The 26,938-nt window shown below is 44.6% G+C and overlaps 1 protein-coding gene across 1 annotated transcript in view; it reads right to left on the reverse strand.

Annotated features, from left to right (window-relative positions):
- ush2a (Usher syndrome 2A (autosomal recessive, mild)) overlaps nt 1–26,938 on the reverse strand; it is a 428,293-nt gene that overhangs the window by 282,202 nt on the left and 119,153 nt on the right. The window contains exons 28-30 of the mRNA XM_057848749.1: nt 24,938–25,044; nt 16,478–16,601; nt 3,611–3,741 (exon numbers count right to left, since the gene is read on the reverse strand). Of these exons, the coding sequence (XP_057704732.1) occupies nt 3,611–3,741; nt 16,478–16,601; nt 24,938–25,044 (362 nt within the window). The remainder of the gene's footprint in view (nt 1–3,610; nt 3,742–16,477; nt 16,602–24,937; nt 25,045–26,938) is intronic.

The raw sequence follows: 26,938 nt of genomic DNA on the forward strand, positions 1-26,938 counted from the left end.
TTCCCCCCCTCTCGCTCCATCTTTCTGACAGAACGCAATGAGCAGCCTACAGATCACATTTATAAGATGAGAGCAGGGGAGAGAAGAAAAGACAGAAAGAGACAGAAGGAGTGAAGTGGAGGTGGATAAGTGTGGAAAAAAAGAGCCTGTTGAAGGTGAGCAAGTATGCTAAGTGAGCAGAATTAAGATTTTAAACATAAAAGAAAAACATATACACATATACTTCATATACAACATATAAAGCATTAGCTTAAAGAGCATACGACAGGAGAAAAAAAGTCTTAAATAGCATTATAATTTGAATTAGAATTATATTTTGAGACGATTCGACTATATACAACAATTTAGCAAAGCGCAGATGACGAGAAATTAGTCTTTTAATCTGCCGGTTAGCCACGCCTACCATTATAGGGCTCGAGCGTCCCCAACAGGTGGATGACGTCAGCGGGTGACTGGGCTCATCGGTTTTACTATAGAGCCCATTGAGGGGGAATTATCCAGAACGAGGAAAACGCGACGAAGAGACCTGCAAAATGTCATTGTTTCAGTCTCTCTACTCCAATATTTTTACATGATATTTTATCCAAGTATTTATCCCCAATACCTAAATAAATGGCTTGAGAAGGACCACTCAGCCCGTTGAGGGGGAACTATTCACAACAAGGAAAACGCGACGAAGAGATCTGCAAAATGTCCTTGTTTCTGTCGCTTTACTTCAATATTTTTACAGGATATTCTTTCTATCCAAGTATTTTTCCCGAATAGCTAAATAAATGGCATGGTCATGACAAATAACAGTCTTGTGCTAAATGGAATATGAAATAATAAAAATGCACTTATTCAGGACGACATGGCAAAATTACTCCATAATAGTCAAAACTGTCGACTTCACCTTTACTGTCGCACCTCCCGAACGATATTTTATGACACCTAAATCGGACATATGTCATTTCCCTTCCCCGGCTTCGGAGAATGTAAACTAACCAAGAGGCGTGACAGCTAGCCGACATGCTAACCCGAACCGAGTGATGTTTCAAAGTCTTCGAAGCGGAAAATCACACATAACTAGCCCGGATTATTTGACATGACGACTGGGTTGTCGATTGTCTTTGCGGATCGGCAAACCACCCGGCAGAGAGCAATTTACAGCTCTTTCCCCGGAGGAGGGCGGCTGCAGTTGTTGTGCAGCTAACATGCAGCTAATGTGTATGAGGAGAGCTTTTCACATGCCAATCAATGATCAAACGTGAGTAGTCCTTTATTTAGAGAAAGTCTGTAGTGTTTACTTTGTAATCGCTGTATTCGTATTTGGCATAATACAAAACAAGATGTTTACTCACTTCCTCGTAAGTCCAATGGTCCCACAGTAGTAGGGCTTGTTTTGGCCAATATCCACGGTGAATGGGAACCTTTTGAAACTCCAAAAAGGCGCACACGCCTCTCCCTCATACAGCAAGATTTTTCTGCAGCCGTTTGGCTGGCGTGATGCGAAAAATAAACGTATTAATCCGAAAAATCAGCTGAATCCTTAGTCCTCATACACAACAGTACGCTGTATAGTGAAGAGGACGCCTTCACCCGTATACATCACAGCGCCCTCCTCCACAATGCAAGACCGAAGCCGGAAGTCACTCATTTTCATGGCCCGGGATTAAAAAAATTAAATAAATATAGCGATCACTTCCACACACATCCAAGCGGTCCATATCATTCAGGAGCAGAAAATACAGCGTGTAATATGAAATAAACATGCTTTTTCGTGTCACATGCACTTTAAATACACACAATATTAGTAATATGACTTACCGTAATTTCCCGAATATAACGCGCACTCGTGTATGACGCGCACCCCAACTTTACCTGTAAAATCTAGGGAGAATTCTTGTACCCGTGTACAAAGCGCACCCTAATTTTAGCACTAATAAATATAAGTCTCGTGTCTCGAACTTTTATAAAGTAAGCGGTTGCAGCATTTTTTAATTCTTTTGTCAAATATTTTTTTCTAAAAAATAGAATATTGATTTTCTGTGGTATAATTGCTCACAGTATACGATCATAATTTTTACAAAGTAAGGAGTTGTAGCAAGTTTTAACAGACTTCACCAGCGGAACTAATGTTGACAAGTTGTGTAGGTTCCGGGGGGAAGAGTTTAGTAAAGGGAACAGCCGGAAGTAAACAAATGTCACGCGATTTACGTGCAAGACGTACATTGTTATTTTGTGAGTTTCAATGTAAATAAAACAACGCGGCTTGGCTCAGTGGTTCGACACTCTTCCTCAGACTCCAGTCCTAGTTCGCCACACGGTCAACATTTATATGAAACGGATCGCCGTTACGTTCTCTTCAAGACAACATGGTCATGTGCCGGGATGTTGCAACGATAAGGTAAGAAAAATGTATCGGTAAATAATAAACGAATAGTACAAAAAAACATTTTATTAGATGTGAAAAATATCACGAAAACAATTATTTACCTCATTAAACTTGATTATTATATCACTGTTGTTCGGATTAGGTAATATTGTGCTGGTCTTTGCTTACAGTGGAACATGAATCATGATTAAATTTTTTGGTCTCCGTCCCTGTACCCGTGAATAACGCGCACCCATGATTTTACGAGTAAATTTTGGGGGGAAAAGTGCGCGTTATATTCGGGAAATTACGGTACCATATGGTTCAGCTTTGAAGAAATCTGGGAATTGCTTCAATCATAAACCATATACCGTATTTTTCGGACTATAAGTCACACCTGAGTATAAGTCGCACATGCCATAAAATGCCCAACGAAGAGGAAAACAACATATATAAGTCGCACTGGAGTATAAGTCGCATTTTTGGGGGGTATTTACTTGATAAAATCCAACACATAGAACAGATATGTCATCTTGAAAGACAATTTAAATGAAAAATACAATAGAGAACATGCTGAAAAAGTGTACAGTATGTTAATGTTAAATGATGCATGAACAACAAAATGCAAACGTGGCCAGTATATTAACATAACATAGCTATTAAGAGTTATTCAGATAACTATAGCATAAAGAACATGCTAAAAGTTTACAAAACCATCAGTGTCACGCCAAAACACCAAAATAACATGTGAAATGATATAAAAATGTGTTAATAATTTCACGCATAAGTCGCTCCAGAGTATAAGTCGCGCCCCCAGCCACACTATGAAAAAAACTGCGACTTATAGTCCTAAAAATACGGTACTTGGTTTTCATGATGATAGCGTGCAGTGGAAATTCTGACCACAATGATCACCACATTGTTCCCGAATGACTTCTCATCTGTTTTACTTTGTTTTTATTTTTTTTTCCCAGTAAAAGCTGAATGTCTGATCAAATCTCATCAAATTATGCAGGTGAACTTTATGTAGAAACAAAATTCTATTTCATGCATTTATTTAAACTTTCTTTATCCAGATAAGGCAATTGTGAACAGTTTCTCATTTGTGAAGCTAACCTGATTTAGACACAAGAGTTGAAGAAATCAAAGTAAAAGCAAATACAAAAAATTAAAATACACAAATGCACACCATTTCTAAAAGACACCACTGTCCCCCAGTACTGTCATTTCCGTGATAGTGAAAAAGACTGCACATACCTGAGGGTCAAACAGAAAGTAAGGACGTCCATTTTCAATCTGAATAGCCAGAAATTCTTCCTGCTTTCCAGGAGACATGGCACAGAGCAGCAAGCCATCTGGTGAGTGAGTCTTGAAACTTAATTCAACACCTGAAGCAAAAATAATAATAAAGACATTATGAGTTAAGTTATAATAGCAAATGTAAAATCTACTACAAAAATGTCATTTACGTATTGCATTAATTGAACCACATCAAATGATTATGTGCAAAAGGGTTTTTAGGTATCTAACGGTGTATTTCAACACAATTCTCTACTACGCACTGTGTATTTTGTTCACTAACACATTAATTTATATTCTTTGTGACGTCTCTATCAAATTCATGATATCCCAATTACACCATACCTCTAAGCTGACTTCATTTTCTCTATAAGCCAACTGTCGAGGATAATCTTACCACTAAGATACTTTGGGAAAACATGAAGCTCAGAGGACGAGCCTCAGAGGACAGACTTGATTCCACTATTTTAACAGATCTCAGTTGTAATCTCTTGCTTTTATCTGCAAAACCGAAATCCTCCAAAGATATTTGGCTTCTCCTCCCTACCTCAAATGCATAACATCGCTTTTCATCCCCACAGTCTCCTTCATAGTGCTTGCACAGAAAGTGAAAGCCAACAAGTGCCTTAGCTTTGGGACAAACTTTGCTTATTTTGTGTTTTCACTTACAATAACTCTAGTCTAGTCCCTCAGATAAAGAGACTGTAGGGCATTAGTTTAACTTATTGGCATACATCAATGGTGCCATGTATTCAAACCATTTTGATTTGGACGGCTGGCAACGATCCTTGTCCGCCATTTAGGGCCGCAGCTATTGATTATTTTCGTAGTCGATTAATCAATCAGCGAGTTAGATTGAATAACCGAGTAATCGGATTAGGAACGTTGCAGAATAGATTTTAAGAGATTTAAAACAAAGGTTTGCAAAGATTGCACTTTCAAAAGAGCATTTAAATGTGAATACAAAATACATTTCTCAAGTGTTTCTTCAAACTATGCAGATTTGCACTTTCATTTAAAAATAAATTATAATACTTAAGCTTACCCTCAAACAGTATAGAATTTTTTTTTTTTCTAAATGAGGCTGTAAGTACAAAAAAAGAACAATTGGCTAACTTGCAAACGTCTCCTAGCTTGAATGCTATAAAATGCTGTTTTATTATTTTTTTTTTTTTTAAACAGTGCCCTTAACAAATCTTTCAAACATATATTCCCACAAAAAAAAAAAAAAAAAAAAAAAAAAAAAAAAAAAAAAACAACAACAAAAAAACGGCTAAATATATCTCTAAACTAAATTACGAATGCAAAAAAAATATATTGGCTCCAACAAAGACTTTCCTTATGTTGGTCTTACCAGGGAGCAACTGGATTCATCCATTTTAATCAGTTATGGTATATTCACTGTTGCAATGTATCTAACCAAATCAATAAAACTAAATGCAAACACTTTCAAAACAAACCAGTACAATGCCACTAATTAAACAAATACTCAAAGCAGCAAAATTTGATCCAAAGCTTTTTGTAATCTAATTACTCGAGTTAATCGATTAATCAATAGGCTGCACTACAGCCATTCCAGTAAAAAAGGATCGGACGTCTAGTGATGTCAATGGTATTAAAACATGAGCATTAACTGGCAGTCTTCCCAGTTTAAATGAATTGGATGTCTATCACTGACAATGACAGCAATGAGATACATACAGTACTATGAAATTAAAACAAAAACAAATAGAGTGGTGTTTCTGGTTTTGTTCTGTTTTTATCAAGTTAGTTTTGGTAACATTAAATTATTAAATTAATTCATAAAAAAGTATCTCAAAATAATGTAAAAAATAAAATAAAGTAACGAATAACAGAAATAATTTAATTCTAATTGAGACCTGGCCTCCACATATGTGAACATCAACATTTTGGGCCATATCAAATATTTTTATAAACACACTTGCCCTATAAAATGTTTAATAATACCAGAGACAATCGATGTTCCATGTGAACAATAAAAATAAATGTATACGTACTATACTATAAATGTATTTATAGTAACAATTTTGCTTTGTTGTGTGCTATTGTAATAAGCATTATGTAAATAATATTATGACTTCAACATGGTTGTCTTAAACCTATTTGTGGAGTACATTTTTGATGTAACTAACACAATTTTTGTGTGATTTTTAGATACAGTGCATGTCCACTTCTTAAAGAACAAAACTAACACACAACACTAAAAACTTACTGCTTCTTCTTTCAGACATTCACACACAGACACACAAGAATTCCTCCAACATGCTTTGCTGTCATGTTCCAATGGATCTGAGATTGAATCTTAATCCACTACTAGATCTACAGATTCATGAGTGCGTCTGTGAACGTGTGTGCATCAGTCCTCTGTTGGGAACAGAAGTGTGGGAAGAGCTGAAGAGTTGAATGCAAAAAGTTCAGGGTTCACCAGAAGCCGTTTTTAGCAAAATAAGTTAGAGTGCGATTGAATTAACATGCAGCAAAGTCAAACAGTTACATTGACAGGTCAAGACGAATCCAGATGAAGCATTTCCAGATAAATCATTTTCACACTTTTCTCAATGGGAGCAAACTCTAACGAGTCGCACCATTGGGTAGAGCGGTTTTATATCATTTATATACCTGATATTAAAGTTTTAATTCGGGGCATATAGAACTAATGCACCGAACGAGAACATTCAGACAGAATTTGTTTTACCTAGTTGAGCGATAAAATGATTTTTATGCTGACGATGTAGTGTTCTGACTTGTTTCTGTCTTGAATGTTTTATAAGCATGTCTATAAATTGCTCGTATGGCACTGAAGACATGATCAAAAATTCCCTGCATTTGGAGATGCATTGTGTACATCAAGAAGGCATGTGTCATTTACATTGGTGACCTTGTCAATGCAGAGAAGAGTGAAGTCATGACAGATACCTGACATTATATTACCCCCCTTTAACCTTCTCTCCGACAAGCTCGTGATCTCTTCCCCTTGCTTTTAACCTTCTGCAATGTACTTAATTTCCTAAGCTTCCCTTTCCCTTCATGTCTGCCATTTATTAAAATTGTTTTTTTTTTCAATTATCATTTTAAATGTTTTAATTGCTGTCCCCTTCAATATCCTTGCATCTTGTTTTTGTTTGCTGATGAAAACATGAATAAATTGCAGATCCGAGAGTGGTCAGTACTGGTAAGAAACTAACGATTTGTTGGCTAGTGGGTCGAAACGATGTAGCAGATAGCGCGAGATTAAACAGCAATTTTTTTGTAATGACAAAAACACAAACTGGCAGTCATAGATAGGTTTAGTGTTGTTTTCATGAACTGGAAGTCCCGTTTTTTTTTTTTTTTTTTGGCTATAAAGAAATACCAGAAAGGCGTCAAATGACCCCGATACCAAGCTGACTACTTGGCTTTGTCAAACTATAAACCACTCAAACAAGCAATCAAGCAGCCGAAGTGTGAAGGGGGGGGGATCACTCTGGATAGCTGCAATTTGCTAAAAAAGAAAGAAAGAAAAAAAAAAGTTGTTTTGATGTTTAATTTTCAACAACAGTTCACACTCGATACATCATAACTGACTGAGAGTGCCGCAGTGCTTTTATGATAACGTTAACATCAAGGCTTCCAACACAGTTTGGGAAGTTCCATAGCCGCCAGAAATCTGCTATGGCTTCCCACTGGCTGTTTGTAAGACACGGCAAACAAATTGGGCTGGAGGGCTTTGCAGACCTCGGACAAAACACTGGACGCAGTGCTCAACGCCAGTTTGAAGCTAGCCGCCACAGCTTGCTGGTTTCCACCCGAGACTAGAACCCTCGAAACTGTCTTCTGCGTCGCCTGCGCCTTAACATTTGTATGATCCACATTTATTGAATGTTGATGAGCTGAAGATCCACATTCAAGCGTGCCATCTTATATTGTTTATTATTTTTTTTCTCCACTAAACTAGACTAGAGGAAATCAACAAACATAACGCCACACCCCTGTAGTGGCTTGGCGGTGAATTACAGAGCAACACGTTCCCTCATCGCAGAACTATCGACTGCTCATTGACGTCGTAGTCACTTCTCCATCATCGCAACGCGGGAGCATAACTCAGGCTTTAGTGTAAAAATGATGAGAGGGCCATGTGGCATGAAACTACGACTAGCATCCAGAACTGTAGCTAAACCAGACTGTCTACATTTTCGAAAATAGAGTGTTAGAACATCTGGGACAAATCCCATCAAGCACCTTTACTTTGTCTTGACAAGTCCAAAATTCAGTTGTCAAGGTTCAGAGTTTATTATGTTGAAGCACACAATGGCCCAAGTACTTTCCACAGCAGCTCAAACAGCTGTTTTGTCACAGCAAACACAAGCTTCGATATACAGTACATACAGTAGGCAAACTGCTGCTTTTGGAATATGTAAAAAGGTTGTCCGCCCAACTGCCTGCCTGAGCGGTCCACTGTCCAACAAAGCCAAGGCAGCCCTGCCCTGCAAACACTCAAGATGCTAATTGGAGCAATCCAACCCTGTGGTTTTGCGAGTGTGAATGGGAATAACTAATGAGGACCTCAGTGATCACAAAAGATATGCTGATTAGGGTCAGATGACTCTTCTCTGGTTACAAAAGTGATCTGTATCAACTGATCCACCCCTGGTAGTTCTAGTTAAAGTAATGGGCACCACCATCTTTTCTCCTTTATTCTCTGCCACTGACTGTTATTCGCAAATCTAACCCAACTACTGTTAGATTTGTCTCTGGATGAGCTACTTTGATTTTGAGCTGAACAAGTGAGAGTGTGTGTGTGTGTAGGTGAAACTTTCAGACACAAATTACCACCAATAAGTGAATTCATCAATTCGGAACCACGAACAAACGGGGGTCCACAGTATTGCGGTGGGGTGATTCTAACATTAAGCCCCTCCATGCAGATGAATATGGTAACCGATTAACCTGATTGTGATGAGTGGAGCTTTACTTTATTGAAAACTATAGTACATGCACAAATTTATGGTTGGACTGGAAAATTTCTTAGTTCCTGGATCCAAAATCGATGAAAGCTTTTGCACAATTCATTCAACTAAAACAACTCTTTTAAAGGGGTCACTAAATTGTTAATGAAGTAATAAAAGAGTCCTTACCCACAATAAGTAGCATTATTCTGCTGACTTATGCGGAACAGTTACACATTCTTAAAAATTATATTGTGCGTATCTGCTAGATGGGTAGGGACAGACTGTCAACACTTGCCCAGGAAGGTGTTTCGTCCAAATGTACAGCAGCTAAGTAACACTGCTCGTGCTCAGCATTACTTCCTTGGGAGTCCCCCCCAGGACTTGTGCCACTTCACAGTGACAACCACTTTGGAGCCATCAACAAACAGACCTGAGTGAGCACGCATCGTGACAGGAGTCTACGCTACACAGAGAAACGCACACACACACACACACACACACAGAGAGAAAATAAGATGAAGTATTTTTGACAGGGATTCCGCTAATTGGAAAAGACATCACAGTCTCATCAAAAGAATTTGGAAACGCTGATTAAGGGTGCTAGAGTAAAGTTCCCTTTTTTGTTGGTTACATTTAGTTAATTTTTTTCTACCTATAAAAAAGTCAAAGTAATGGAATGAAATGTAATGTCAAATGTGAGGGCGCTTTCACACTAGCACTGTTTTTTTATCCTTTTCAAGCAGACCAGTGTTTTTTTCACGGATACAGTGATCCCTCATTTTTCACTGGTAATGGGGACCAGAACCCGCCGCCATAAGTGAAAAACCGTGAAGCAGCGCAAATTTTTCTTTTTTGTGTGTGTGTGTGTGTTCATTATATTTATTCAGAGTTAGCATTGGAAAGAGATACATATAAGACATGTTAAATCCCCTTTTCCTCCAAGGTATAGCATTTCAAATGTAATAATCATGATAAGCTTTAAACGTGTTACTGTCCCACCGAATTATTTTTAAACAAGAATAAAGTATAAAAATTCTTGTCTTTATTAAATTCTTCATTGAATGAGTCCACTCACTCCACTGATCACTTACACACAATGAGTTGCCACAGCAAATGTTTAACAAGTTAAACGATGATTGACGCATGCAGCTCTTTAAAGCTTTGGCTTCCAAGCATCTGAGGCAAGATCAAACCCAAACATCTTTCAACATCGTTGACTTTAAAAAGCAACTCCACTGCACGGCCATGACAAACAAAGAGCTGGGAGAGGGAGGGAGGGAGGGACGGAGCAAGAGTGAGACTACGCGATCGGCTCGGGACAGCTCATCCGTATTTTTTTTTGTTTTTTAATTGAAAAAAAAAAATCCGCAATGGACTGAGGGCGCCAAGTTTTGGAGCGCGAAGTAGCAAAGGATCACATTAGTCTGCTTCGTTTTGTAAACATGAATGCGCATCCGCACTCTAGTTCGGACCAAACAACCGAACTCTGGTCCGCTCAAAAATTGTGGGTCTCGGTCCGCTTTAAGTGCACCCTGCTTTGCTTGTGAATTCAACCAGAGCAGGGTGCGCTTTTGCTACTTTACATGCAGCGTCACAGCCTGGAGCATCACTGTTCCAGGCTGTGACACTACACGCAGTGCATCCTTGTAAGAGGAAGTACTGGCAAAGGACAGATGATTAACCATGGCCAAATGTTGTGCTGCACTAAGCAGTTGCATTTGATACACAGAATCGGGTTCTAATGAGGCTGTTGTGTTTTGCATGCTGTTCCTGAAGGCAGTGTGCGAGAGCGAAAGAGGTGTGGGATACTTTCACTTTCTATATTCTGTTGTTGCCGTTGCCTACGGCGGACAGTAGCCAGGTTGTGTTGCACAAGTTCTAAAATACCGGATTAAAAACCTGACTGAGCTGGCAACTTCCTTGTTGTTGTTACAGTATTAAGGAAACAAATGCCTGCTCCATTTTTCGGTTGCCCCCCCCCCCCCCCCCCCATTTTTCGGCGGGGGTGGTTCCGTTGACGCAGTGTGAATGCTGAACCTTTTCAACAAGTCATTTGAAAGTGTGGTTGCGAGGAACTCTACAACCGGACCCTGGTCTTCTTAGTCTAATGTGAAAGTGCCCGAAAAGTAAAATATTTGAAGGACTAATAGCCGAAACAGTTCAACTTAACTTAAAATGAACCTTAAAATTAGGTACGACACATACAAAAAGTCATATTTAGCCAGATTGTTGTGATACGTGTGACTAAATAAAACATTCCTGCTTCTTTTAATTATCATATTGATAAAACAACACATGAGTCAATAGCATTTCCTTTGCTCTTTTCGGTAAATGATCCTTCTTAGGGCTGATTTATGCTTCTGCGTCCCGTTGACGGCGGAGTGACGATGTAGACCAGAGGTGCCAGCTTCGTCGATCACGATCAACCAGTCAATCGCAACAATAGAGTTTTTAAATTTAATTTTATTTATTTATTTATTTATTTATTTATTTATTTTTGCGGATAGTTATTTTGATAGTTATTAGTTGTTGTGTAGGCAACATAACCTCATATGTTGCTCACACAACATAAGTAACTATATACATACAACAACAACAAAAATAGTGAATCAAATTGGTTTTGCATTGAAACATACTTATTGAAGACTATCACAATCTTTCAATAATATTTAGTGAGTGATATGGAATCTTTAAAAATAACGTGCAGCAATATCCATTCAGTTCTTTTCTTGGACTGCATTGTTTCCTATGTTGTTAAATATTTGTCTCAGTAAACGAACGAGGTTGTGTATAATCATCTAGCCAACATAACCTGAATAACTCTAGTCATGTTAGCGGTCTGCCGGCATTAATCAGAGCTTGGCGTATTAATGAGAGCGCGGCAGCTAGCTAATTACACCCATAGATTCTGCTGCAGCCCATTAAATATACAAATGACAGAATTAAAGAGCCCAGCCTCTTCTGATTAATCTTTAAATGGGGAAAAACTAATGATGTCTGTGCAAACTTTCCTTTCACACATTTCTCCCCCTCTCCTCTCAACATCAATGCCTCGCAATCAATCATATTAATTAGGGAAAAATAATTTGTATCATTTAACATTTCCCTCTTTCCTGCTCAGTCACTCCAGTGGTGCTGCAAGACTGTACTGAATTAAACGTGACTGGAAATGATCCAAGTCTATTTGTTCCAGCATCCATTCTTCCCTTTTTTTTTTTGCCTAACCAATGTTTGTGATGTTTCATTTCTCTTCATTTAATGAAGGCTGAAGAAATACATCTGGATTAGCTGAAATATGAGGATGCATTATAATCAGCCCTTTCAGGCTCAAATACTGAAGAAATACAAATGAGAGAGCGCTGCATAATCTGTTTTAGCCAGTGTCCATTTAAATCCATTATTTCTCTCAGTGTAATGTATTCCGCATATATTCCTTCAGCGATAAAAGTACAAGTAGGAAGTCACATTATGGGACTTTTATGTAGAGATGCATCATAGAAAAGATGAATGGACTAACATGCATTTATGGAAACAAGCACTTAGCGGGTATTCATATCACTGCACTAATTGCCTATACTTATAATCCTGTTTTAGCTAAAGTAAGATTCAGTGTGGTACAGACTGACCTTAGGTACCCCGGATTCATTCAGGATTAAGGAGCATCGTTAATCACAATTGAACAGACTCATTTTATGGAAGCATGTACTCCTATCACAATAATAGCTAATGAAAAACAACCTACTGGGAAAAACGAAATAAAATAATTTGGTGGCCATAAAAGACGGTCAAAGTGGAAGTTCAAATGTATAAAATATAAATTGTGTACGTATTTCCAGCAAAGTGTTAGCTTGCATGCAACTGACCCTACTTAAAGATGCCTTCTTAGTATGCATGTTTTAGGAAAAAGATCATAAAGTATATGAACAATAGAAGTAAAATAAAAATATTGATGTTTTAAAAGAGAACATTACAGGTGTTGTGTCTCGAAACGATACAAAAAAATAACTAAATACAGTAGACTGCATTTAAAATCCAAATGTGACAGTTGTCAGTGCATGGAGTTGCTTTGGTTTCCGCCAGGCATCAACGATTGACGACTCTCTCCTCTGTGATCAATTGACTCTCGAGGGGGCATTACACTGCATTACATTCATAATCCAATTTGGCTTTGATTTGTTCGCTGTTCCGTGCGCTTCGATGGGAATAATTGTCTGTAGATGATGCTATTAGTATTGATGGTTGAAAGAGGGCGATGGTTTGAGGACTGCTGACACATTGATGGTCCAGAATAGATCCGGTCTGAAAGTGATTGTCTGATCCATTACCTTTTATGAAGAAGGAGAATAGAGCAGAGTAGAAGGTTCCACTTGAAGAGAACAACTTTTCTTTGTGATCAAGGTGGATGTTGGAGATCAAATGCAAAATGAAACAACACAAAATGCTGTATCGTGTTCAGTAGAAATGAGCTGGGTTTGGAGTAGTGCAGGTACAAAGATTATATGTTACTGATATTTTTGAGTTATTTAATTGAAGCAATTAAAGCAACATTGAGGAAACTCCATGATGCCAGCTATTCAAGATAGACGTCAACGTACTAACTGAACAACTTTACACTCCTGCTGAATCTAAAAAAATCCTTTTAAAAAACGGTATTGATCGGCAAATTTTTCCTTTATATGTCAAACACTCTCTTAAAAATATACTTGGAGAAAAAAAGGTTGTGATATACAGTATTTATGCATGGTAGTGAACTAGCTTCGGATGGCACAGAAGAGCTTTTGCCGCTCAAATCGCACTGATTAGTATCAGCACTCATTAATTATGAGCGTCAGACTGGCTGATGTTCTCAGATGAAGCAGAACATGTTTGGCTGAGCAGCTCAACCCTCTAATGATGCCGGTAAACAGAAAGATAATTGTCCTTTAAGATGACTGCAGAAGTCATCTTAAAGGATTGTGACGAGAAGACTGTGATAATACAAAGTAATTAGTCAGAAATAAAAAAACAGCGCTAAAGCTACATGTCAGCATCTAGTGCTGGATTAATGCGCTCAAATCCAATTTTGTTTCTACATTTTGAGATTTTATAATATATTTGCACAGCAATAATACTCAAACTCAACTGCTTTTTCAATCTTGTCTGTGTTTTCCGCCATAAATTTATTTAATAGTTTGTCTGTGTTCCTGAAATATTTTCTGTTACACACCCGTATAAAGAAGAAAATATTTTGCGCCACTCTCCACAATAGCATCGTATCATTAGTCCACCGTCACAATGAAGCCAAGTGATCCATCTGCGCTACTGTACTTCACCATATCTAAGGGCTCTTTCACATTCGACCAAGAGGACCAGGGTCGCAACAACACATGCAAATAACTTGCTTAAAGGGTTCAGCATTCACACTGCATCAACCAAACTACCCACCCCCTGACCCCATCCCTCCAGAAAAAAGGGTGAAAAACAACCGAAAAATTGAGCGTCTGGTGCAGGCATTACTTTTCTTAATTTTGTAAAAACTCCCCCATAAGTCGTACCTTATCGTGGTGGGGGGGTTTGTGTGTCCCAATGACCTTAGGAGCTATTTTGTCTGGGGCTTTGTGCCCCTGGCAGGGTGACTAATGGGAAACAGGTCCTAGGTGAGGGACCAGACAAAGAAAAAAAAAAACTTCTATGATGAACACGAACATTGTGTTTTGTGGACTTGGAGAAGGTGTTCGACTGTGTTCCCCAAGGAGTCCTGTGGGGGTGTGCTCCGGTTCCCTGATACGGGGGGTCCAGTCCCTGTATGAACGGTGTCAGTAGCCACGTTTACATGCTGACTTTTATTCATACCGATTCAAATCATTCCGAATGGAAATTTCACATCAGCTGTTTACATGTCACTTCATCTATTCCGATCCAGCGTTTACATGTGACTGCCTTTATTCCGAAAGGACGTTTGACAACTGCCGTCTGACATGCGCAGATTAATCAAAACAAAGCGTCACGTTGCAAAACATGGAGATCGATCGTCAGATCAGCTGCTGTTTGAACTTTTCGAGTGGAAACAAAACTTCAGAATGATACGCCGTTCATTTAAAAAGTTGTGTGGGTGCGCTGTGCGTGTGCTTGGAAGCCATGTTGCAAGTGACGTTACTTATGTCACCGAGTGATGTCACCACGTCAGTACGGAGCATGCGCAGAAAGAACGCAACCAGACACCATTCCGCTTCCCTGTTTACATGATATAATTTTACTTCTAATCGGTTTGGGAAAAGGAATATTCCACCCCTGTGAATCGGAATGAAATTCCATTCGGTTTGGGCCTGTTCATTCCGAATGAGGTGTTTATATGGAACACATTTATTCGGTTTGAACAAATATTCCGATTGTAATTGGAATATTTGGCTCCATGTAAACGTGGCAAGTGTTTGGTCCGTGTAGCCGGATCAGTTTCCAGTGAGAGTTGGACTCCGCCAGGGCTGCCCTATGTCACCGGTTCTGTTCATCACCTTCATGGATAGAATATCTAGGCGCAGCCGAGGCGCTAAGGGGATCCGGTTTGGTGGTGTCAGTACTGCATCTCTGCTTTTTGCTTCGTCAAGCTGTGACCTTCAACTCTCACTGAAACGGTTTGCAGCCGAGTGTGAAGCGGTCGGGATGAGAATCAGCACCTCCAAATCAGAGAGTGTGGTCCTCATTCGGGAAAAAGTGGAATGCCCTCTTCGGGTCAGGGATGAGGTGACAGAAAAATGGAACGGGAGATCGACAGACGGATCGGTGCTGCGTCTGCAGTGATGCGGACTCTGCCTCAGTCAGTCATAGTGAAGAGGGAGCTGAGCCGAAAGGCAAAGGTCTCTATTTACCGGTCGATCTACTTTCCTACCCTCATCTGTGCTCAAGAGCTGTGGGTTGGGTGAGAAGCTCGGTCATCCAGGAGGGGCTCGGAGTAGAGCAGCTGCTCCTCGGCATCAAGAGGAGCCAGATGAGGTGGCTCGGGAATCTGATTAGGATGCCTCCGTGGCGTTTTCCTGGTGAGGTGTTCCGGGCACGTCCCACGGGCAGGAGGCCACGGGACTGACCCAGGACACGCTGGAGAGACTGTCTACCGGCTGGGCTGGGAACGCTTTGGGATCACCGAAGAAGAGCTGGCTGAAGTGGCTGGGGAGAGGGAAGTCTGGGCTTCCCTTCTGAAACTGCTGCCCCTGCGACCCGACCCAAACAGTGCTAATATGAAAGTGCCCTAATTCCTGTTCTTTGCTTTTGGGAGACTTTCCTTTGTCTCATTATCTCTGTCTCTCAGTCTTTTCTTCAATATTGATTTTTTTTAAGGTTGTTTCTTGAGGGTTTTTTCAGTGAGCTTCATATCTCCCGCTCTGTGCTGTGTTTACCAGTGCCTGGTGCATAAAAACTCTATAGCCTACAGCGCTAATACTCACTGCGCACACAAACTGACAATGAGAGCGCCACAAACATCTGTAATGGATGTGCCATTACACTTTACTCTTAGCAAAGGTATGCATAACTATTTGTGACGAATTGCTATATGTTAAAATATTGAAGACTGATAGTATTTGCTTTGTTTCTGTCGTTTGCGGAGATGTGGTTGTGTATCTGCCACATTGATAGGATGGATCTGATTTGTCTCCTTACATTGCTATCACAGTAGTAGATATTAGATAATATGATATTTTATAAACATTTGGAAGAGACAAGATTCTGATCTTCTGATATCTGATTTAATGCATTTTTCTTCTCTTTATGCAGCCATGTGGAATATATTTTTTCCTCTTGGGAGCAAAACCATGTATAATGCAATTCTGTCATATGAACTATGTAGTACATATACAGTAGCTACCACAATATTGCAGGATTTTGCATTTTGTTTCTTACTTACCAGTGAATTCAGTGTTAACGGGCAGGGTGTCACTGGGAAACTGGTAGTAACTACTGCCAGAGAACCTGGTGCCTCTGGTGAAAGGACCTCCTGGGTCAGAAAGAGACACGTCTGTCCTCTCCACCTAGAAATAAAAACATTTTAAAGGTCCCTCATGATCAAAATATTCTATTTCTCCCCATTGAGTCCGTGACATAATTTACAGATAGGTCATCTGCAGTTCTGGGGTAATGTATGTGGTCAAGCGACCATTTGCAATAGCCTTTGAAGGACGATAAAATGAGCGGATCTTAAAGCACAATTCCCAGTAAAATAAGAAAAATTGGCTGAACAGCTGCAAAACTGCTAAAACATTGCATTGCCCACCAACCTAAGAGGAGTACATAAATGGAAGGTTTCTGTTTTATTTTGGAAAGAAATTCTAAGAATTTCAGAACAAGAATCGCTTTTTGTCCAGGCGCATTTCATCTAGTATAACTTCATAAATGTAAACTTTCACAATAGGATCAAAATATAGCTGTTGATTTTAAGCTTCCAAGACCAAGGCAGCCGTCATTAAACCATACAAATAATTATGATTAAACACAGTATAAAGTTCTTGAAGCTTGAAAAGCTCGTCGTTCACAGCGAGCGTGTCAAAAGGCCAAAACTATACCGAACGTGTCTGCGGTACGAATCCGCCAAGTTCCGTGTTGACTGTGTGCTCCGCAGTACGTAAAAAATAGGACAAAACATACCGGCTGCGCACAACTGCAGCCCGGCAGCTCCATCCAGTCGTGAGCTCTCAAGTGATCGCGCGCAACAATGTGGCATTAAAAACAACGAAAAAACACACGGAGTCTGTACTCAACATAGATTTTTTTTCCAAAATATTTGTTATGTTTACCATGGGTTTGTGACACCCCGACCACGTCACCAACCCGTTCTCTACTACCGTATTGGCCCGAATATAAGACGGTGTTTTTTGCATTGAAATAAGACAGAAAAAGTGGGAGTCGTCTTATATTTGGGGTCTAGACATTATACCCATTCACGACACTAGATGGCGCCAGATATCAATTAAGCGAATGCTGAACTTCAGGAGCAATGTTCTGTCATGACAGATCTTATTGCAATGTTCTATTTCATCCCTGCTAACCGCCAGAGGCGGTGCTGAAAGCACTGAATGATCCCTTCGCGCATGCGCAGTGCGAGTATTAATACCAAAAAAGTCACCTGTGACCCCAGGTTGACCTCCTGCCGGGGTATAAGTTCCGGCGTCAACCTCGTACCAGCCCCTTTTTTTCTTCTCGCGTGGCAGTTGCTACTTGTGTCGCGTATAGCCTTGTTAGACTTTGAGTCGGAGCTGCGGGTTCGCCCTCCTAAGGCTGCGTCACTCTATTGGCAATCGGGAAGTCTTGGGCTTTCTTCTTGTTTCGTTTTCCGGACTTGGGACTACTGCCGACCCGCGCCGGTGACGGCTTCGTGCGCGACCCCTCTCCCGGCCGGCGGCGTCTGTGTTGGGTGAGTGATCACGGCTGGCCCGCTGTTTGCGCGGCCGCCGGCTCCGTTCGCCCGTTTGATTGTCCCCGCCGGCGCGTTGCTCGACCGCCGCGTCGGCTTCCGTGCCGCCCTGTTTGGCCGCGCGCGGGCATTCGCCGTGTGGCGTCGCTTTTCCGCCGCTTGTGGGCGATCGGTCGCTGGCCTACCTGTGGTTTGCCTTTTTCGCTAGCTTACCTGTGGTTAGCCTTTTTCGCTAGCTTACCCGTGGTTAGCCTTTTTCGCTAGCTTACCCGTGGGTAGCCTTTTTCGCTAGCTTACCTGTGGTTAGCATTTTTGCTGGCTTGCCTGCGCTTGCCGTGTAGGTGCCGTTCGCGCCACCTTCCCTCGGCTCGCTGTTTTCACGGTCGCGTCGCTATGGAGGGCTCTCACTGCTGTGTGGCCTGCGGTTCCCTCCTTGGGCCGTCCGACACCCTGAACCGGTGTGCGGCTTGCCGTGGCCTATCTGACGACCCACGCGGGGGGTTTGCGGATGTTTGTTCGTCCCCCTCCCCCGTCGTGCTCGGGGGCCCGTCCGCATCTGAGACGCGGCCCCCTTCTGGGCTTAGGCGCTCGAAGCGTCGCGGTCCTTCGGCTCCTCCGTCCGGCCCCCGTCCGAAGAGATCGAAAGTTGACGAGCTGCTCGCCTCTGATGTCGAGCGGCTGCGCAGGGAGGTGGCTGAGTTGCGGTCTCTATTGGGTGACCGTCCCCCGGGTGACTCAGCGGCTGCTTTTGATCCGCGTTCGCCTGGCATGCCCGACCTTGACCTGGAGGCCGATGCCGTCTCGCTGGCGGCTTCGGCTTCCATGTTCCATGATGACGTGGGTGAGTCGGCGTTTGTGCCTTCGGAGCTCGGCTCCTCGTCCTCTGCGATGGGCTCGTCAGCCGGCTCCCCTGACGCTTCCATACTGGCGGTGCTGCGCGGCGCGTTGGCGCGTCTACAGCTGGACTTGCCTCAACGGCCCGCTTCGGCGCCGGCGAGCGCATTTTTTCGGCACCAGCGGTCCGCCCCGAATTTTGCGGTCCCTGCTTCGGCCGACTTTGTTAGGGAGCTCCATGCGGGCTGGAGGGATCCGGCGGCTCTCTCTCGTCTTTCGGCCGATGGTCGGGCTCTGGCGGCCATGCATGATCCGGCCGCTGTGGGCCTGGACCGCATGCCGGGTGTTGAGCCCGCCATTGCATCCCTCATCGTGTCCCCTGAGGAGTCTCTCCGCCCGGTTGTGCGGTGCCCTCAGCCACAGGGTCGGCTGACGGATGAACTCATTCTCCGGGCCTATGGTGCCGGTGCGCGTGCTGGGCGCATCGGTAATTCCATGGCTCACCTCTTGTTGGCCCTCTCGGCGTCCTTGCCCGAGAGCGGTGCTGACACCTCTGCCGTGGGCTTCTGCGACGCGGCGTTGCACGCGTTCGCCCTGGTGACGCGGGAGCTCGGGCGGACGATGTCCTATCTTGTGCAGGCTCGTCGTCAGGTGTGGCTTGCTCAGTCCCCCCTGACTGAGCCTGCCCGGAGGACGCTCCGTGACGTTCCGGTTGAACCCGGCCATCTTTTTGCCTCGGCGGCGGTGTCTGCCTTGGAGAGGACTATTTCGGCCCGTGCGACCAGGCAACAGCTGTCGGGCCTGCGTCGGGGCTCCGCTCCTGCAGGTGGGCTGGGGGCTCCCTCTGCTGGTTTTCGTCCTCGCCGTGCGGCGCACCTTTCCCCTGATGGGGGCTATGGTGCCCAGCCAGCCTCCCGGCATTCAGCCGATTCCTTTCGTGACCCCGCCCGCTTGCCTCCACGTCGGGCGCAGGCGGGGCATCCCGCCCGCCAGCCCCCCAGGGCCCGTCGGGGCCGGAGGGGCAGGGACTGAGGCCGTTGGGCCGGCCGTCGGATTTTTTTCCCACCAGCAGCTCAGGTACTGGGCTGCTCGAGTTTCGGACCCCTGGGTGATATCCACCTTGACCCATGGGTACGTGCTCCAGTTCCGACGCCGGCCCCCCGTGTCCCGCCGGGTCCGGGTGACTACTGTCTCGGACCCGGCGAGGGCTCTGGCTCTGAGCCGGGAGCTGTCTTCTCTCCTGGCCATGGGGGCCATCGAGCCTGTGGATCCCCGGGCTTGCCCCCGGGGTTTTTACTCAACTTATTTTCTGGTTCCGAAGAAGACCGGCGGTTTTCGGCCGGTACTGGATTTGCGGGGCCTCAATCGGTACCTGAAGGTACTTCCGTTCCGCATGTTGACCGTCGCGGATGTATTGCGGGTGGTCGCCCGGGGGGAGTGGTTCACCTCCGTGGACCTGAAGGACGCCTACTTTCATGTGCCGGTCGCTCCTCGCCACAGGCGGTTTCTCCGCTTCGCCTACAGGGGTCGCCACTGGCAGTTCAGGGTGCTCCCCTTCGGGCTCTCCCTTTCCCCGAGGGTGTTCACCCGTGTTGTGCGGGCTGGTCTGGCTCCCCTCCAGTCGGTGGGCATGAAGATTCTGCCCTACCTCGACGACTGGCTGCTGTGTGCGCCGTCGCGCGCTCAGGCGTACGGCGATACGGCAGTCCTTCTTGCCCACGTGGATCGCTTGGGCATCAGGGTGAATTTGGGGAAGTCGTGTCTGGTTCCTTCTCAGCAGGCGACCTTCCTCGGGGTGTCTCTGGACTCGGTGGCCATGTTGGCTCGACCGTCGTCCCGTCGGGTGGAGGCCGCTCTTCGCCTCCTCTCGCATTTTCCGGTGGGTCAGGTACGTCCGTATCTGACCTTTCTGCGTCTCTTGGGCGTGCTGACGTCCCTGACCGCGGTCGTGCCCCTTGGTCTTCTCTTCTTGCGCCCCCTGCAGCGTTGGCTGAATGGCTTTCGCCTGGACGCCAGGCGGCACCGACGACGGTTACTGAGAGTCTCCAGCCGGTGCGCGGTGGCCTTGGCGCCGTGGAGGAACGGGGCTTTCTTGTTGGAGGGCGTTCCATTGGGGGTTGCCCCAGTCCGTCGCGAGGTGGTCACTACGGACGCCAGTCGCTTGGGATGGGGTGCCGTCTGGCAGCGCAGGGCTGCTCGTGGCAGCTGGTCTCTGCGGGACCACGCTGTCCACATCAACGTCCTGGAGCTGCGTGCGGTTCACCTGGCTCTCCGGCACTTTTACCCTTTCCTACGGGGAAGGCACGTGCTGGTGCGTTCAGACAACGCTGCCGCCGTGTACCACATCAACCACCAGGGGGGCACGAGGTCTGCTCATCTCTTGGAGGCCTCCCGCCGTCTTCTTGTGTGGGCGGCCCCTCGTCTTGCGAGTCTGCGGGCCGCCTATCTTCCCGGCCAGTTGAACCGTCTGGCGGACTCCTTGTCCCGCCGTCGCCTCCAGCCGGGGGAGTGGCGCCTCCATCCCGAGGTGGTGCGCGCGATTTGGGGAGTTTTCGGCCAAGCCGAGGTGGACCTCTTCGCCTCCCGGGAGTCGGCCCATTGCCCTCTCTGGTTTTCCCTGGGGGAGCGCTCCAGCCCTCTCGGTCAGGACGCGCTGGCCCACCCCTGGCCGAGGGTCCTGCTCTACGCCTTCCCGCCGCTCCCTCTGATCTGGCTGACGCTTCGGAGGGTGTCTTTGGAGGGGCACTCATTGCTGCTGGTGGCCCCCTTCTGGCCGGCTCGCCTATGGTTTCCCCTGCTGCGCAGCCTGTGTGTCGGCGAGCCTTGGTGCCTCCCCGAGAGGCGGGATCTACTGTCCCAGTTGGGGGGCCAGTTATGGCATCCCGATCCTCGCCGTCTCCGCCTGCACGTCTGGCCGCTGAGGGGACCGACTCGCTGTTTGATGCCTGCTCGAGTTCAGTCAGGCGGACACTTTTGAACGCCCGGGCGCCCTCCACCCGGCTGCAGTACGCTGGCCGGTGGAGGTTGTTCGTGAAGTGGTGCGGGGACCGTGGGGATGACCCGGTGAGTTGTTCTGTCCCCACTGTTCTGGACTTCTTACAGTCCCTCCTTGATATTGGTCGCTCTCCGTCCACCCTCAAGGTCTACGTCGCTGCCATCTCTGCTCATCACGCCAAGGTCTCTGGTGGATCTGTGGGGAACCACGGCCTGGTCGCTACATTCCTCAAGGGGGCTCTGAGGCTCCACCCCCGCAGGTGTCCTCGCGCCCCGGTCTGGGATCTGCAGCTGGTGCTTGACAGCTTGTGCCACCCCCCCTTCGAGCCTATGGTTGCGGCCGGGCCTTAGTGGGTCGCCCGCAAGGCGGCGTTCCTGCTGGCCGTTGCCTCTGCTAAGCGGGTTGGCGAACTGCACGCACTCTCGGTTAGCCCGTCGTGCATGTTTTGGCACCCCGAGGGTTCAGGTGTCACACTGTGGCCTAACGTTGCGTTTATGCCCAAGGTGTTGGCTGGCTCCCGTTGCAATCGTCCCTTACGCCTTGCTCGTTACCGCCCCCCGCCTGGGGAGGGTGGGGGCAGACAGGAGCTGTTGTGCCCGGTGAGGGCCCTGAGGCTTTATGTGGACTCCACGGCAAGTTTTCGTAGGTCGTCCCAACTTTTTGTCTGCTACGGGGCACGTGGTCGGGGCTCTGCCCTCTCCAAGCAGCGCCTCTCTCATTGGGTCGTTGATACTATTTCTTACTCCTATCAGATGGCTTGTCGCCCCCTGCCGTCGGGTGTGCGCTGTCACTCTACCAGGGGCGTGGCCACATCCTGGGCTGCCCTGAAAGGGGTGCCTCTGGAGGACATCTGTGCCGCCGCCTCATGGTCGGCGCCTGGCACCTTCTTCAGGTTCTACTGTTTGGACGTCACCTCTCCCCACCCGCTGGGTGCGGTCTTCGGATCGGAGGGGACTTCCCTATGAGGTTTGTGTCTGTTTCTTCGTGACCCCGCTGGTATTGGTCATTCAGTGCTTTCAGCACCGCCTCTGGCGGTTAGCAGGGATGAAATAGAACGAAAGTTACGTATGTAACTACGGTTCTATGAATCCCGAATGACTGCCAGAGCGTTCCGTCACTCAGAATCCTCGTGCCACACGCGAGAAGGTTCTGTAGGGGCTGGTACGAGGTTGACGCCGGAACTTATACCCCGGCAGGAGGTCAACCTGGGGTCACAGGTGACTTTTTTGGTATTAATACTCGCACTGCGCATGCGCGAAGGGATCATTCAGTGCTTTCAGCACCGCCTCTGGCGGTCATTCGGGATTCATAGAACCGTAGTTACATACGTAACTTTCGATTTTCCTTATTCAGATTTGTTTCAAAACTACAGTTACAGTTAGACTTCACTTTGATGGTTAATGCAGTTATTGCAATTTTGTTGTTTTATCACAATAGATTGGTTTATTTACATTTCAAAAACCAGAAGCCATTCATTTACAAATGTGATTGCACTTTAGTTTACATATTTAAATGTTCAGATCTTAAGATTTGAAGTAGGCAAAATAACATGATTTTTCTCTCAAATATATTGTTATAACCATTTGTTTCGGATGTACTGTAATTATTTTCTGTATAAAAATTAATTTTGTGTTCAAAAAGTCTTTTTTCAAACTTGAGTCTTGAAAAAGAGGGGGTCGTCTTATAATTAGGGCCGTCATATTCGGGCCAATACGGTATTTAATTACTGTTTTAAATTACATAACTTGCTGAATTGATTCCATTTGGTAAAGCTATTAAATGAGAAAAATACCAGGTTTTTTTATACACTCATTCCTGTGCCTCACTATACCCAGGTATATGATAGCAACTCCCCTTGCATGCACTGCCATCCGAGCCCAGTCGAGTTTGCTGCTCCTAGGTGAAAGCTCCCATCACTCTGCTAGAAGGGAGAGGATCTGATACCTTTATTTTGGATTTTATAGACGGACACCATTACACAAAACCAACTGCCGGTATCGCGTGCAGCTATAGTGTGAAGGTGCGTTCACTGTACAGACTGTTTCTTCAGTAACTAACTGATGTAACTGTTTTGTTTGCTTGTACTGTTTGTTCTTTGTTTGTTCAGTATGCACACTCGGCATAAAGAACAGGGACCAACAAGGCCAGAATGAGGTCACTAGCGCGTGTCGTCACAAGCAACGACACACGCTAGGCTCATGTGGTGATGCATGGGTTAGGGATGTCGGAGGGCAAATTACAAACTGTGGTGCAATACACTTGGGTAGTAGAGCTGAATTAAAACTCAGCCCAACGAATATCACGGCCTTTTGTTCTTCCGAACACCCTACCGCCCATCCTCGTTCCTTTTTAAACTTTCTGACTTTCCACCTCCATGATGAATCGTTCATTGTCCATGTTCGTTGGTGTTTAAACCGTGAATAAGCACCTGGCCTGCAGCAGGCCTGACTCCGCCCATTTTGACTGATGCGTCTCCCACAAAAATAGAAAGTAGCCCAAACCATCCGGCAGGCTCCGGCATGTCGGAGATGGTCTGTAGTCAATCCGTAGCGCACATGCGGCCGGTATAAATAGGCCTTAAAAGTGTCCAGGTGTGCATCACCATCACTTGATGAATTCCCAACACGACAACCAAAGACACAAGATATCGCAAACAACTATCAGTGAAAGGAAAGATGTTTTCATAGTCAATTTTTGCAATCCAGTGAGAACAAAATTAATCTATCCAGAATGTTAATCGCAAATCAGCTTGCTGAAAGTCAGAGCCTAATTTTTTAAAATTTATTTGTAGAATGATACCTTTATAGAATGACTACAACCACAGCAATTCTTCATCAACAAATACAACTTCCATTAGACACTAGCTTTTTTATAATCAGTTCATGAATCATTGAGTTATGGTGAATAACATGTTTCATGGGGCCATTGTGACCTCGACCTTTGATGACCATTCGGAACAGTTTAAGCTCAACTCTAAGTGCATGTTTGTGCAGGATGGGATGAAATTCCCACAAGACTTACCTTGGACGTCACGCTATGGATTATGGACATTTACCTTTTTGCCATGCTAGACTGTTTCCCATGATTTGGGTATGCGCCTAAATGACAATGTCGATTTATTTGCATACCTGGTACATCGGGTGCGGTCCATTGAGTTGAGCCGGGGTATCCCATTCTATCTGAATGGTGCTTTCATTCACTGGGAACAGTCGAGGTGGGGAAAATCCCTTTGGAGCTGAAAAAAAAGTAGAAAACTTAGACCAAATTACCCGTTACTTGTCCTCTTTCTGAAACTACACATTCTCACGTGACTTATCAAAAACATGAATTGTTAGAATAACACACTAAATGCTATGATGTGAATTCAAATTTTGTAAATTTTAGGATGCCCTGGACACGAACTAAACTGTTTGCATTTATGAACGACTTGCTGGATATACACTCATGTTGAAATGTTTGGGGTGAGCAAGACGATTGTTTTTCACCTGTACAGGTAGTCCCCGGGTAACGATGTACCCGACTTATATGATTTCGACTTTACGACGCCAGAGTCATATCCGCCGTTTTGTCTCCAGTGTTTTTTTTTGGTTTTTTTTTCAAGTCGCTTAACAGTGTCTTGTCCGCCCTCTCTCAGCATTGATGGTAAGTATAGTATATCATTTGTCATTTAATTTTTTTTTATTTATCAAATCTAAATGCTTTATCTCTAATTGCTATGCATATCTGGTATTTCATTATACTATATGTGCGGTCCACTTTCCTTTGTTGCACTCGGACTTGTGTGAGGTCACGCCAGCGCTACTTTCTTTTCGTTTTGAGCTTTGCTTTCACGTTGAAAAGCGGGGGGTGAATGCCAGTTAACATTAAAAGAAGGCAGAGAAAGGGTAAGCAGCGCAGGCTCGGCGATGCCCCCCCGTTAGCTCACTATTAGCCCGCTGGTTTATTGAGCAGCGTTCCTTCTCACCGCTGGATCCGTGCCTAATTTCCTTGTTGAATCCACAAAGATTTGGACCTTATTTCCCTAGGTATTGTTGTGCTGCCATTGAGATATGTTTTTGTAAGCAAATATGTCTCTATTGAAGGATTTACTTTATAGCATCATTGTATGTTTAGCATTATTGTATGTTCTGTCATGATTGTACTGACAGTGACAAATAAAGTTGTTGTCAGTTGTTTATTTTATCAATATGACATTTAACACATGGCTTTGAATAGTTATTTTGAGATTAAGGGTACTTAAAAGGGGTTAATTCCGACTTGCGCATAAATTCGTGTTACGTCGCTTAGGAACGGAACTAGTTCGTAAACCGGGGACTACCTGTACATTGTACACTTACCGTATTTTTCGGACCATAAGTCACAGGTTTTTTTTTCATAGTTTGACTGGGGGTGCGACTTATACTCAGGAGCGACTTATGTGTGAAATTATTAACACATTATGATATCATTTCACATGTTATTTTGGTGTTTTGGAGTGACACTGAGGGTTTGGTAAACTTGTTAGCATGTTTTTTATGCTATAGTTATCAGAATAACAATAGCTATGGCCACGTTCGCGTTCTCCCTTTGGCAATGTGTGTTCAATTGTAGTATTGACTTTTTATATTGAAATGCATGCTTTTGGTTTGTGGCGCTTTCACGCCCACGTGGGGGCGCACTTGCACTTGTTTACGTGAAGAAGACCGCTCACAAGCCAGAAGAAGACCAACAGCTACGTAGCTAAGTGAGTGGGCAAGTTAGCGAGAGAGAAACATGGCTGCGAACCTACGTTCATTGTTTATGCTTGTAAAATATCTCTACAAAGGCAACGCATGTGTGTATATCATCTTTTCTGTTGTTTTGTGTTTTCCACCCACGATCGGACGCTTAGAGCCAGTTGTGTGGTTGTTTGAACGATGCGCTAATGCCAGCGAACGCATGCTAACCGTTTGCTGTAAAAGCACCTAATTATCATTTATTTACGTCGATGCGAACCTGTTTGGTATCGAGGACGACATTGATGCAGCAAATTATACGGACGTCCAGCATTGTCATTTGGGAGGACCGAGCCGTAGCGTCCTGGTGAGGACAGTATATTCGCATTTCGTTGTTCATGCACTGTACACTTATTCAGCATGTTGTTCTCTATT

The sequence above is a fragment of the Corythoichthys intestinalis genome, chromosome 1, assembly GCF_030265065.1.
Source record: "Corythoichthys intestinalis isolate RoL2023-P3 chromosome 1, ASM3026506v1, whole genome shotgun sequence".
Classification (NCBI taxonomy): domain Eukaryota; kingdom Metazoa; phylum Chordata; class Actinopteri; order Syngnathiformes; family Syngnathidae; genus Corythoichthys; species Corythoichthys intestinalis.